The sequence below is a fragment of the Ilyonectria robusta genome (genome assembly GCF_021365365.1).
Source record: "Ilyonectria robusta strain PMI_751 chromosome Unknown BGZ61scaffold_34, whole genome shotgun sequence".
NCBI classification, from domain to species: Eukaryota; Fungi; Ascomycota; class Sordariomycetes; order Hypocreales; family Nectriaceae; genus Ilyonectria; species Ilyonectria robusta.
In genome coordinates this window covers 300,018-311,623 of record NW_025764468.1, presented here as the reverse complement: position 1 = coordinate 311,623, position 11,606 = coordinate 300,018, and the positions used below count along the sequence as shown (strand labels likewise).

The window sequence follows — 11,606 nt, the reverse complement described above, 5'->3', positions numbered from 1 at the left end:
CATTGGGCACACTCTCCACCCCTAAGCCGGCATTTGTTTCTCCCGATGATAGGGAAAGCTCCGCCCCGGGGGGGGGGGGGGGGGAGTGAGGGGATAACAATAGAGGATGCTTATATCGCGAAGTTAAAACGGGAGAGTACATTGTCTGGGCGAGCACCCAGCATGCGATATTTGAGTTAAAGAGCCCCGTTTGATGGAATCAGGCTAGAAGAGCATGGGATAGGCTGCGGCTGTGGGATGCACCCTGACATGTACCCGAGACTGGACTGGTCTGAAATCGAGCCGTGAACGCCAGGATGAAGGGGCTTAGGGCACATGTGTATCTGGGACAGAGGAACAAGCTGTGAATGGTTTAAGACGTGGATAGGCTGTGTTGTAGTGTGTATTAAATGGAAGGTCTTGCTAGGCGTGCCTGAAGGGCTGGGTACCTAGTCACAGTGCGATAACCTGTTTGTTGCCTTGGTTATTGCATTGGAGTTGGTGAGAGAAAAGCCCGTAAGTACCTTTGCCAAGGCGAGAGGAGTACGTGTTGCTATCAAGGATAGATCTCGAGATTAATTCCCTGGCGCACTGATCTATAATAAGATGCTACAACTATCCGAGCAGGATGATTCAATGTTGATGGAATATCTGTTGATAAGAATCCTCCTTTAGAAGCTGGAAATCATAAATCACAAGCCACATTCCGGAATACGAGCTTCCGTTATAGAACATCAGACACTTCCAGGAAAGGAGGCTCTTGGCATGTGCAAGTCCTAGTGGGTACCTGGTGCCTTAACTTATTTGGCTGCTCTCAATTTAGCATCCAACACCTCCTGAGCGCAACGCGACGCCACTCGGATCATCGGCGAGCTACCGGCTGCACGGGTGAAGGCAGAGGGGGGTTTATGGGGGGGGAGCCACACTTCTGGGGTCGTGTAGTATTGCCGTTCATCCATTCGTTAGGGGGGAAAGCATTCACGTAAGGCAAACTTAAGTCCATGACAGGATAAATCGAACTGGGTTGTGCTCCGGGAGTCCGGCGTATGGCCACCAAAGTTCTCATAAGTGAGGACATTAGGTTTATGTTGTGCATAGATACCTATATGCTGTCTCGTGCTCGTGGCGTTGCTATTAGAAAGCTGAAAGCTGCGTAGAGACTGCGAGCAGGGGTAGGAGAAATCATAAGGGGAATTGAGGAGCATTATGTCTCGGGCATAAGAGGGACAAGCGGGGAAGAATATTCTAAGGTTATCGAGACAAGGCGACGTCAGGCAGCGGACTGAAGGGGGAACATTAGCGTTGGCCACGGCAGACCAGTGACATATAGCCGCACATTGTCGGGGGGATGGTCTCGCCGTCCTTGGATGCTCACATACTGACATCCGACGGCCGATCTCCCCGTTCGCATCTCGCCACACCCCGTGCACCCGCCTCCATCATTGAGCCACGCTCTTTATATCCCGTAAAACTTGTGTGTTTGCATTTGAGTGGGTAGCGACGCGAAGTCGCAAAGAGTGCATTATGTTACTGTTGCCAGTGCATTAAATCGTCCAGCAATCGAATTTGTCAACGTTTTAGCAAATTGGTCTCGGTATTTACGGTCCTTGCTCTGATGCAAGAAGTACGAAGATTGTCGCCATCAGGCGGGATGTGAATAGGGCGATACTTTCAGTGAGTTAATGCATTGTCAGCCAAGCCATAGAGTTGCAGCCAGAGGGCTAAGCTGCCGACACGAGGTTGGAGCGGGCACCAATAACGTCCATGTCGACATAGTGATGTCAGCCAAAGGCGTCTGCACTCTGGTCTAACCTTTGGTTCCTGGTGAACGACCGCTGCCGGCTTCTAACGCCCCGTCCTGGGCTGTTTATTTTAGCTGATGCTGTTGTGATGCCGTTACAATTATGGCTTACGGCTAGGTTGGATACTAAGAGCGGAAGCTACTTGGGTTCAGCACGAAGCCACCACGTTTGCTGCCATCGGAAAAACGCTCTGCCAGCTTTGCAATTGAAGCCACTCCCCAATCTAGCCGTTCTTAGCCGGATAACAGTTAATCAGCTCGAGTGATTCAGAATGAGACCAATAGCCAAGCGGCGATGCTATCACAATCGCCAGTCTCATCAAGCAAATGAAGTCAAATCCCGATTTACAGCATATAGACAGCTTCGCCTTTCATCTTCTAAAATCATTGCTAAATGTGATCAAATTAGTGTAGATGCCGTCATAATGATTAGTATACAGCCGTTTGCCAAATAACAATCTACCAACCCTGTAACGTAGAATTCAAGCATCATTTCAAAGTTGATCACGGCATACTGCTTAATAAAAGAACTATATATAGAAGAGTCGTGCTATTTTCACAGCCCACTATTGCTGTTCACACAGCTCGTCAGGTGAAATGTCACATGATGCTAAAAATTCCTCCCGCTCTGACATTTCCTTGCCCTTTACATCAAGCGGTCGTCGAATCCCCACAACCGTTCGGTTTCACCTTTCCTATCTCGGTCGCTGATCCCTAGCCAACAATGGCTCAAAACGAATGAAGAAAATTTGGATGAGCCATTGGATGGACTCAGCTCGAGCGCTCTCGTTTTCAACAACCAGGACCGTATCCTACTCCTTCAGCGGGCTGCACACGATAGCATGCCTCATACCTGGGAGGTCCCCGGCGGCGCTGTCGATAAAGGTGATCCAACCATCCTTCACGCCTGCGCGCGCGAGCTGTGGGAGGAGGCTGGGCTAAAGGTCCGACGTATCAATCACGTTATCCTCGATGGCGCCAAGGGTAAGCCCGGCGCAACGTTCATGAACTCAACGGGGAAGAGCCGTTACTGCAAGTTCTCGTTTCAAGTTGAGGTGGACGACACGGGGATAGTGAAGCTGGACCCCAATGAGCACCAGGCCTTTCTGTGGGCGACCGAGGAGGAGGTGAAGACCCAGGAGGTTGGCGACCGCAAGATTCCGCTCGCTAACTCGATGATGGAAAACTTATTGCGTGTAGGATTTGAGATGTGGCGAAGAGGCGAAGGAGCAATAGCTTGCTGTCGATCTGGAGAAGGCTTAGGAGGCGATGCACAGGCTGGCAGCAGTGCTGTCAATAGTCCAGACCTTTAGACTATTAGTCCAGACTACACTCACAACGCTGTATCAATTCAAGTCAAAAGCAATTAATACCGCATTCTAACTGGTGGGAATAAAAATGGACCAATCGGATGCTCTTATTTTTGCTTTTGAATTGGATTGATAGCAGCGTTGCTCCGGGTGACGGTGTAGTCTGGACTAATAGTCTAAATGGTCTGGACTATTGAGAGCGCTGGCTGGCAGGGCTGGCAAGTCAGGTTCATAAGGAGATGGCATTGACTTTCATAAGTCCCCCTTCATCTTAGTTACCTAGTTGTGAGCACCATACGAAGGTCGAGCCCTCTTTTCATGACATGAAACCTCTGGGGCCAGGAAATGGGTGAGCAACTTTAGGAGTTGGAAAGGGACGTTGTGTCACAAGGTTTTAATTCTGTCGAGCTGGAACATCATTTTCTCATACACTATATTTTCTTGCTCTGTCTGTCTCAGTGAAACCTCTGTTCCTGCCATCAAGCCCACCCATCTTACTATGTGCAATCGAATATCTCATTACATTCCGTTCCTCCCTCTATCACCCATTCCTGCTGACTTAACTGTGGGTGGAACGTTATCGAGCACCACACCTTGCTGTAGTGTACTGTCACTCCTAGCCGCTCTCTGGTGTTTCTGCCATTGTTACGGTTGATTATTGTGGATTAATATTGTGAGGATGGTGGGAAATGATTATATGAATCTTCCATTGATGTGCGATTGTGGATTGCTTTATAGACACTCTGGGGCCTCCGTGCGCTCTCTCCTCTCGTCACGCGCTAAAGAGCGGAGTCATCGTATCACAGCCACATTACAATTTGGGCGCACAACAGGCAGCAACGAGGCGAATCTCAAGGCGATTTTAGAGGGTTAGGGAGCAGGGATATGGTAAAATTGGCTCAACCAATCTAATAGAGCCAGGCTGCAGCACTGTGCGGTTCACAATGGATGTGATTAATTGGATGTTGGATACGCAATTTGCTATATGCAATAGCATGAGTAATTGATCAAAATGATCTTTTTTGGAGAAGGTTGTTCCCTTTCTTCTTAAGGGTTCAGGGCAAGCTTTTTATGCCTTTTTCTGAGCTATGTGGAATCAACTAGAAGCTGCTTGCTAAGCCAGTGGCAATAGGTGGCAACTTTTATCTTTGGTGGCGATATTTATGCCGCCACCCGAGGTCACAATCCAACATAATATATTGTTATGGCCCAAGGGTATATTCTTATCCATATGGCTAAGCTTAACAATAATTAGTTATGCAGTAAGCCTTAAAAATATATTTATTACTGGGATGTCTGCGCCCAGGTCTCACATGACCCTCAGATACTGGAACGAGTTGGAACCGGTTGGATCCAGACCCAATCAACTGGACCTCTGAATTGGCTGGTTGCCAAGCACGGGGAGTGAGATCTCAGTTGAGTTGGACCCACAGTTGGAGGATCCAACGGCTCCAACGATTGGAAGTAGTTGGTTGATTACGCACTCTGTCAACCAAGCGTGCTCTGCGCCTGATGAAAAGCGCAATGTCCAGACCGTCATCCTTGGCTACCTACCATCATATCGGATGGTAGAAGTGCCGTGGTAATCACACAAACGACGCCACTCGCCTGGTGAAGAACGCTGTTCATATCCCTGCCTCCAATCATCAGTCCGACCGTACAGTTGCGGTGCAATTGAGGGACTCACAATGCCGAAGAGACGACCCCAGGAGCTCGAGAAGCCACAGGCTCCGGCATAAACGAGGGCAGGGAAAGCAGTTGTTGTTGTTGTTGTTGTTGTTGTTGTTGTTGTTGTTGTTGTTGTTGATTAATTACCGTCATGAAGACATCTACTTGAGATATCTACAGAATCCCCAAGGGGGCAAGATGACGTGCTAGGCTGGTGTCAACAGCTGAAGAAACCTAAGTACAATAACCCGGGGCCGGAGCTATAGGCCACATGGCCCATAGTTCGGACCTGCAGTCCGCAGATTGCAATCCTTCTTCCTCTTCCATCTAGCAATTAAGCAGCCCTATTTGACTTATTATTTCGAGCCCAGTATCCGTCAGCGGATTGTCAGGGCGGGTGTCAGCATACCCATATTTATTAACCAGCTTAGAATTCTCCAGTATTCCTATTCCTGCCTGCCGGCATGCAAAACCTCCAGAAATCAAGATCCGTATGATAGGAAAAACTGCAGATGGGAAAACCTCGCGGGAGTGTAGAGGGAAAAACCACTGCAGCTAGCATCCATTGATCAGGGCCATCAAGCCAGAACCCTGATGCCTATAAGTAGCCCGATTCTGTGACTTCTTATAGACCTGGATTAACAGCCAAGATCCATAGATCAAGGCACCTAAGACCCAGGGGTCATAGTGGCCTAGGCTAAGACGCGGTGGCCTTATGCCCCTAAGAGCCGAGACGCAGAGGTCAGGGCAGCTTAGGCCCGGAAGTCTAAGCAGATGCTAAGACGCAGTGGCCTTACACACCTAGGTGCCGAGGCCCGGAGGCCTAAGCAGGTACTAAGACGCGGTGGCCTTATATACCTAAGTGCCGAGTCGTAGAGATCAGGGCAAAGGTCGACGCCCACCTAGATTGAAGCTGGTGTCGTGATTGCTGTTGGCTGCGATAGCTATACTTGCTGCGAGGTCTGAATCAGCATTACAGCATGTATAAGAGCCGCAGCGGTGTCGATTGGCCCCCGCAAGCCGTGCTGCTTCCCTGCTGCTATCTCAGCTGCCCAGCTGGTCAGGGCAGCAGGCTTCGATCATGTCCGGAGCCCTTGGGCTGTGGCCGTGGCTGCTGCGTAAAGGAAGTCAACCCTCTCAATCCTTCCTTTATTGCAGTGTTAGTACCCGATGGGCACCAGCTGCTGCAGCAGCCAAATTTGGTGGGCCTGCAAAATTTTCCACGCTAGTGCTAACAGCCGCTAGTCAGGAAGAATTTTTACAGGAGAGAGTTGGCAGGGAAAGCAGTACTTCATGTTCGAGCATGGCATGTCTGGGACGCCCAATGTTGGTTAGAATTAGTGGAAATTCACTTCTTCACTGCTGAATACGACAAAATACAAAGGTGCATTTATTAACGTGGGAAGCACTTTCGAAGAGCTCATATCAGGACTCTGGTATAATCTGTGAATATGAATCTCGGCGTATGTCAAGCCTTGTCTACGTCAGATGTTGTGCATTCCCAGCATGCCTTAACACTCCATATCTGCCCCCCCCGATGACTTCTGGAAGTTGGCATCTTTCAAAGAGTAGCCACTAAACAGACATTGGTACCGGTCGTGACTGAAATCGTAGCCCGATGCACGGCAGCCTCTTCGGTTGGAGCAAATGGTTGCGCAGTTCTCAGCATCCACAGTGTGTGGGTAAATCTTGACGTCGTAGAACCGAGCTCCGGCATTGACAGTACCAGCTTGGTTACAATGGTATTGAGGATCGATGTTTTTGCTGAGGGTACATTGTGATCCGGAGGGTGGAAGCCCCGGTACAATGGACGGCGTTTCCATTCCACACCTAGTACAGTTTGCACAGCCAACATCGTACCAAGAAGTCGGAGATACCGGTTCCTCAAGAAAGCCACCTTCAGCTAGACCTTTCTCATAGAAGCGACATGGCGTATCGGGATCCGAAGAGTTCCATCCGTATGAGTTGCACCTCAACCAGCCATGACAGATGAAGGCGCAATCTTGGATGTTTTCCTGCGGCATGCCGTTATAGATAATTCCCCATCCATCGCCCGAGAGGAAATCGCCCTTCTTGTTGCATTGTGCGCCTTCGGGTATTGCTTCAGCGTCGTGGCAGGCGTCCGGATATGAGAACCCGGGTGGGCATGTGTATAAATAATCGTCTGAAGAGGGGCATGGCGTGGTCTTTTGGCTGTCCGTCTGCGAAGATGAGTGAAGAAACGTCCCGTTCTGAACAAACGTCCCGTTCTGAACAAACATCCCGTTCTGAACAAACATCCCGTTCTGAACAAAAATCCGGATTTGATCTAGTAGGGACGCTGATGCAAAATCGACGAAGCCTACGAGGGCTAATACGAGTGATCCTCTCAGCCGCATAGCGAACGGGGGGAGAATGGCGGTTGAGGAAGCACAGCGGTGAGAAAATCTGGATTTGTTTGGAGGAAAAAGAAGGTGGCTTTGAACAACTCTGGAGGTGAATCGCTCAGGAAAATAGTACCGCCTGCTGCATCTCTCGTATAGCACGGAATTGCTCTCCCCCGCTCCGGCGCTAGACAATATCAATGACCCATGTCATTGGCATCCCCGCTCATAACCCGATAACGAGCGCGGGATTCCGCCGAAATTGGAGATAGCGGCTGTTCAGAAGACAACTGACAGCGTGGGCAATGTTGTCTATTGAGTCGCATACCTCAAGTTAACCGAGACGTAACTATCTATTGCTAGAAATGTATTTCCTAATGGATAGGTAGATCAGCTTTCCCTTCAAGTCAGGGCTCCTAATAGTGTAACCAGTGCGTGTGAAAGCCTCAAACTGCTCATTTAGTCCGTTTGACTTGGCCAAACTAAACTACCGGTCCATTTGACTTTGCCAGACTAAACTACCAGTTTGCCTGAGATTCGCATACTGCACTATTGGTCTGTCCGTCACGGTCAAACTAAACTACAGTGCAAACTGTAATCTACACTATTAGTCTGAACAGAATACCATGCCCCACCACCCCTCGCTAACATCACCCTTTCGCTAACCAAATTGAGGCTATCTCTACCAAAAATCTGTTTTTTCAACCCTTGGGGATTATAATCAATTTTAATGATATAAATATAAAAGAAATATTACCTGGTAGAGAATTGAAGAATTTACGTATTTTTAGGTCTTTTGACCAGCCGCCCCGATCGAGTGGTGTGCTGAGGAGACTCAATTTCCTCCCTGACTACAATAACTGAAGCAGCCTCCTCCTCTGAGACTGACTCCTCCGAAGAGTCAGATTCCACCACAACAGAGTTCATTTTGCTCCCTTTTTCAGCAATATCTTCACCGGCAGCTAGAGCTTCGCTTAGACTCATGAAACGTCTGTTGGGATTAGGAATAGCCTTCCTCTTCTTCCCTCTCTTCAATCGAGCCAATTCCTCCTCCAGGCTGGCAATTCTCACGGCATGCGCCGCCAGCGTCTGTTCCTGGGTCTCAAAACCTTTTGCTATCACAGTATATCGCCTCCAGGTCTTTGGTGTTTTGTTTAAGCCAAGATCACGAATATGACGGCTCGTCTTTGGAGTATCATCCGAGCCAAAATAAGGCGTCCGTTCTAGAGTCCCCTTTGAACTGCCCGTTGCTCTGTCCTCTTGAATTTCTGGATGCCGCAGAGCTTTGGCTCGTGAGATTGGCCAATTGCCAGTAGTTCTCCAACCGGAGAGTATATTCTTCTCAGTCATTCCAACTTCACGAGCCTTGGCGTAGGCTCTGATGAAGTTGACTTTATCCACCGGCGTTGAGTCAGTCAGAGAGGCTAGTTTTTCCAGCTCTCGTCGATATGCAGCTTTGGAGGCATTAAAAACCCCATTATCCAATGACTGGAGGCCATGAGAACAATAGGCAGGGAGGTAGCAACAACAGACGTTGTTTAAAAAGCACGCAGCCATCCATTCAACCTTCTTTCCGTTAGCAGTGATTCCTGATTGAATAAGCAAACAACGCACCGTTGCATGACTCCCATGGCCGTCTAGGATGATTAATCTAGCATCTGACTCGTCGGCAGGCTTAGTTTGAGGCAAGTAGACTCTTTCAAGCCACTCAACACCAATGTGGTCGTCCGTCCAACCGTTAGGTGAAGTTATATAGTGCCAATCAGCTATCTTCTTGAATTCCTTAAGGAACCACTGTTGTTGGAGTTCCTTTCCTTTGAATATGATGCCAAGAGTCAAAGCACGACCGTCAGCGGTAATGGCCTCAATAAATGAAGTCCAACTTCGCGTCTGTGGTCCTTTCATTCAGGAGGCTAAGAATAATCTCCATAGCGCTTATGAAGAGTTATTCCTTCGAGTTTGCACACCAAGAACGCTTCCGCTCTTGAGAAACGGCCAGTGGAGTTGGGCAATGGTTGCATCGTACCTGAAAAAGGTTACTGCCCTTGAGGATATGATTGCTGGCGGACTTTACATAGTATGTGGCCAGGTGCCGCGGATTCGGGAGCTGCTCACGTTGGAAGTGGGGAACGGCCCTTCCACGACGCGAGGCATCTCCTTGTGGAACGGGTCAGTGATCTACCTCCTTCGACATCATAAAGCGAAAAGATCTACAAACCGAGAGTTCTATGTAGCTCGCTTCTTACCAGCGCGGCTGGGAATGGTCATGGTTCGGTACCTGGCCTGTATACGCCGGCTTGCACAGCTCTTACGGCGAGAACAGCATGGGAACCATCGTCAAGACTAACTCGGCTATGATAAGCATGTCTTGCTCTCCTCAAACGGCAAGACATGGCATCATCTCATATCACTACAGTCTTAAGAGCAGCAACGGCCTGTGTATGGAAAATGGAGCTAAATGTTCAACAGTACCGGCAAGTTACTGTAGGCATCACAGAGAAACACGTTCGCGAGGTCCACCAACCTTTCAATCGTTACGATGACCCATAGTATCGATGCTGATATCAATGTTTCCTTTGCATGGCAGAGTGGCCACCGTCCAATACAACGCGCTATCAGCTATGGTCTCGATGGGGCGTTCCCACATCAACTCCAACCTGCCCTTCTTCGGGCTTATGAGTGGGCATCCACACGATGGCACCAGTTCATCCATCAGCCCAGCAAGAAGACGGAAGTTACAGTTCGGAGTGACCAACCAACCTCGACACTAAAGAAGAAGCAGAGATCTAAGATGAGTGTCCAGTCTCTCATTGCCCATAAAAATACCAATCAGCAGAATAGGGCTCCTCCTCTTCTACCGATTCAGTCAAATACAACCACAGAAGAATGTGCTCAGTGAAGCTCAATCAACTTCTTTCCATTACCCACAATTGCCGTATCCTCATATGCTTAATTTGCAGGTCAGCAATTCGACCTGATAAGAGCATAGAGAGACATTTCCGGAGCATACATCGTTCAAAGGGCGAGACGTTGAGGCAGATCAGGATATTCTGCTCATCTTGTACATTCGATGATCCTACTACAACCACCCTCCCCAAAGATTACAGTAAAGCGATACCTGAACTTCCAGTCCTCCGCGGGTTGCGCTGCAGTTACTGTCGCTGTCTAACAATCAGCCGCAGAAGTCTTACTAAACATTTCAAAAGATAGAACATAAAGAGATGAAAAATAATGACACAGACTGGGAACCTGTATTATTACAGACTTTTCTCAAGCATAACTAATACTGATTTTGCTGAAGTTTAGCAACAAGTCCGATATAAAACCAACCTTAGTAGATATTATAAAGTTCCCTAATCGCTATCAAATTCATCACTTAGGCCTTCAGTTTCTTTCATCGCTGACCCTAGAGAACGGTATTGCTCTAGAGTCTTCAACACGGCTGGTGGATTTTTTGCTGTCCGAATGGGTGGTGCGTCCGAAAGGGTGGTGGCGCATGGTATACATAGGGCGCCAGGGCCGTTGTGCTGAAGAACTTGCTTTTTGGGAGACATAAGGTAGCTGATACCAACCTCTGACTGGAAGTTCGGACCTCCGGGCAGCGGGTTTGAACAGCGGAAGACCTTCCTCCCGGTTTGATTAAATGTATGACGTTTTGGTCTGTTGGATGTGACATCTTGTTCTACATCATATATCCTCGTGGTTTGTTCAGCGGCTTACTAATCGTCCCAAAGGGTAAAAATATGATCTGGATCGGTTCTGGATATCCAGGAGGCAGCACGCCTTCACCTCTGGAGTGGATTGGAGCGACCCTCGGATCCAGCTCCAATCCAATCCAATAAGATCACTGTATTGGGGTGAAAAATTGTGTATTATGTCTCCTGCCCCTATGTCTTGAGGTTTCAGGGCAAGCTTTATATACCCTTTCTCTTCTGTATAGAATCAGCTAGAAGCTGATTGCTAAGCCTCGTGGCAATAGGTGGCAATAGGTGGCAACTTTCGCCTCTGACGTATCTGACAGGACGCCTCCTCGACTGGGGCGGAATACCGTTTGACAGTCACCAGGCGCTGCCGGACTTAAGCTTTCCAGCTTACACATTCAGTTCACTTGCATGTAGGCCATAAGCCTCTACCATGCACAACCACCCTTTCGCCAACCCCACCCTTTCGCCACGCAAAAAAAAAAGCACCACCAAAACTCGTCAATTTCACTTACACGAAAGTTGGCCAAAATAAATAGCTACCTAAAAGAAATTACCTCTATTGATTATAGAAATGATTGGAGGTAATTGTTTTGACTCTGTAAGCTGTGCGGGGTATGCGATATATGCAGGCAGTGCTATTGAAATATTGTCAGTTCAGTCACCAAGATCCTCACCGCTCTTTCTCATGTTTTTTGGTCTTTGTCTTTGACAGCGACAAAAAAATGCCTATCTCGCGGCTTCGATGGGAATATACAGAGGACGACATGGCTGAGGCTATATT

At 48.5% G+C, this 11,606-nt stretch overlaps 4 protein-coding genes across 4 annotated transcripts; 3 read left to right on the top strand and 1 right to left on the bottom strand.

The window, feature by feature from the left end:
* Window positions 1-2,389: 2,389 nt before the first annotated feature.
* BGZ61DRAFT_463172 (NUDIX hydrolase domain-like protein) lies at window positions 2,390-3,192 on the top strand. The gene has a single exon (XM_046247389.1). It carries the CDS (start codon window positions 2,623-2,625, stop codon window positions 3,091-3,093), a length of 471 nt encoding a protein of 156 aa, XP_046096568.1. The 5' UTR covers window positions 2,390-2,622; the 3' UTR covers window positions 3,094-3,192.
* A 2,953-nt stretch (window positions 3,193-6,145) lies between these two features.
* On the bottom strand, window positions 6,146-7,081 carry BGZ61DRAFT_463163 (uncharacterized protein). The gene is given in 2 exon segments (XM_046247388.1): window positions 6,146-7,034; window positions 7,053-7,081. 1 exon segment carries the CDS (start codon window positions 7,017-7,019, stop codon window positions 6,270-6,272), a length of 750 nt encoding a protein of 249 aa, XP_046096567.1. The 5' UTR covers window positions 7,020-7,034; window positions 7,053-7,081; the 3' UTR covers window positions 6,146-6,269.
* A 1,898-nt stretch (window positions 7,082-8,979) lies between these two features.
* Window positions 8,980-9,468, top strand: BGZ61DRAFT_368222 (uncharacterized protein; the record flags this gene model as incomplete). Its single annotated transcript, XM_046241872.1, has 1 exon — window positions 8,980-9,468. The coding sequence occupies one exon, from the start codon at window positions 8,980-8,982 to the stop codon at window positions 9,466-9,468; it is 489 nt and encodes a 162-aa protein (XP_046096566.1).
* A 539-nt stretch (window positions 9,469-10,007) lies between these two features.
* Window positions 10,008-10,331, top strand: BGZ61DRAFT_368193 (uncharacterized protein; the record flags this gene model as incomplete). The annotated part of the gene is made up of 1 exon (XM_046241868.1): window positions 10,008-10,331. The coding sequence occupies one exon, from the start codon at window positions 10,008-10,010 to the stop codon at window positions 10,329-10,331; it is 324 nt and encodes a 107-aa protein (XP_046096565.1).
* Between the last annotated feature and the right edge of the window lie 1,275 nt (window positions 10,332-11,606).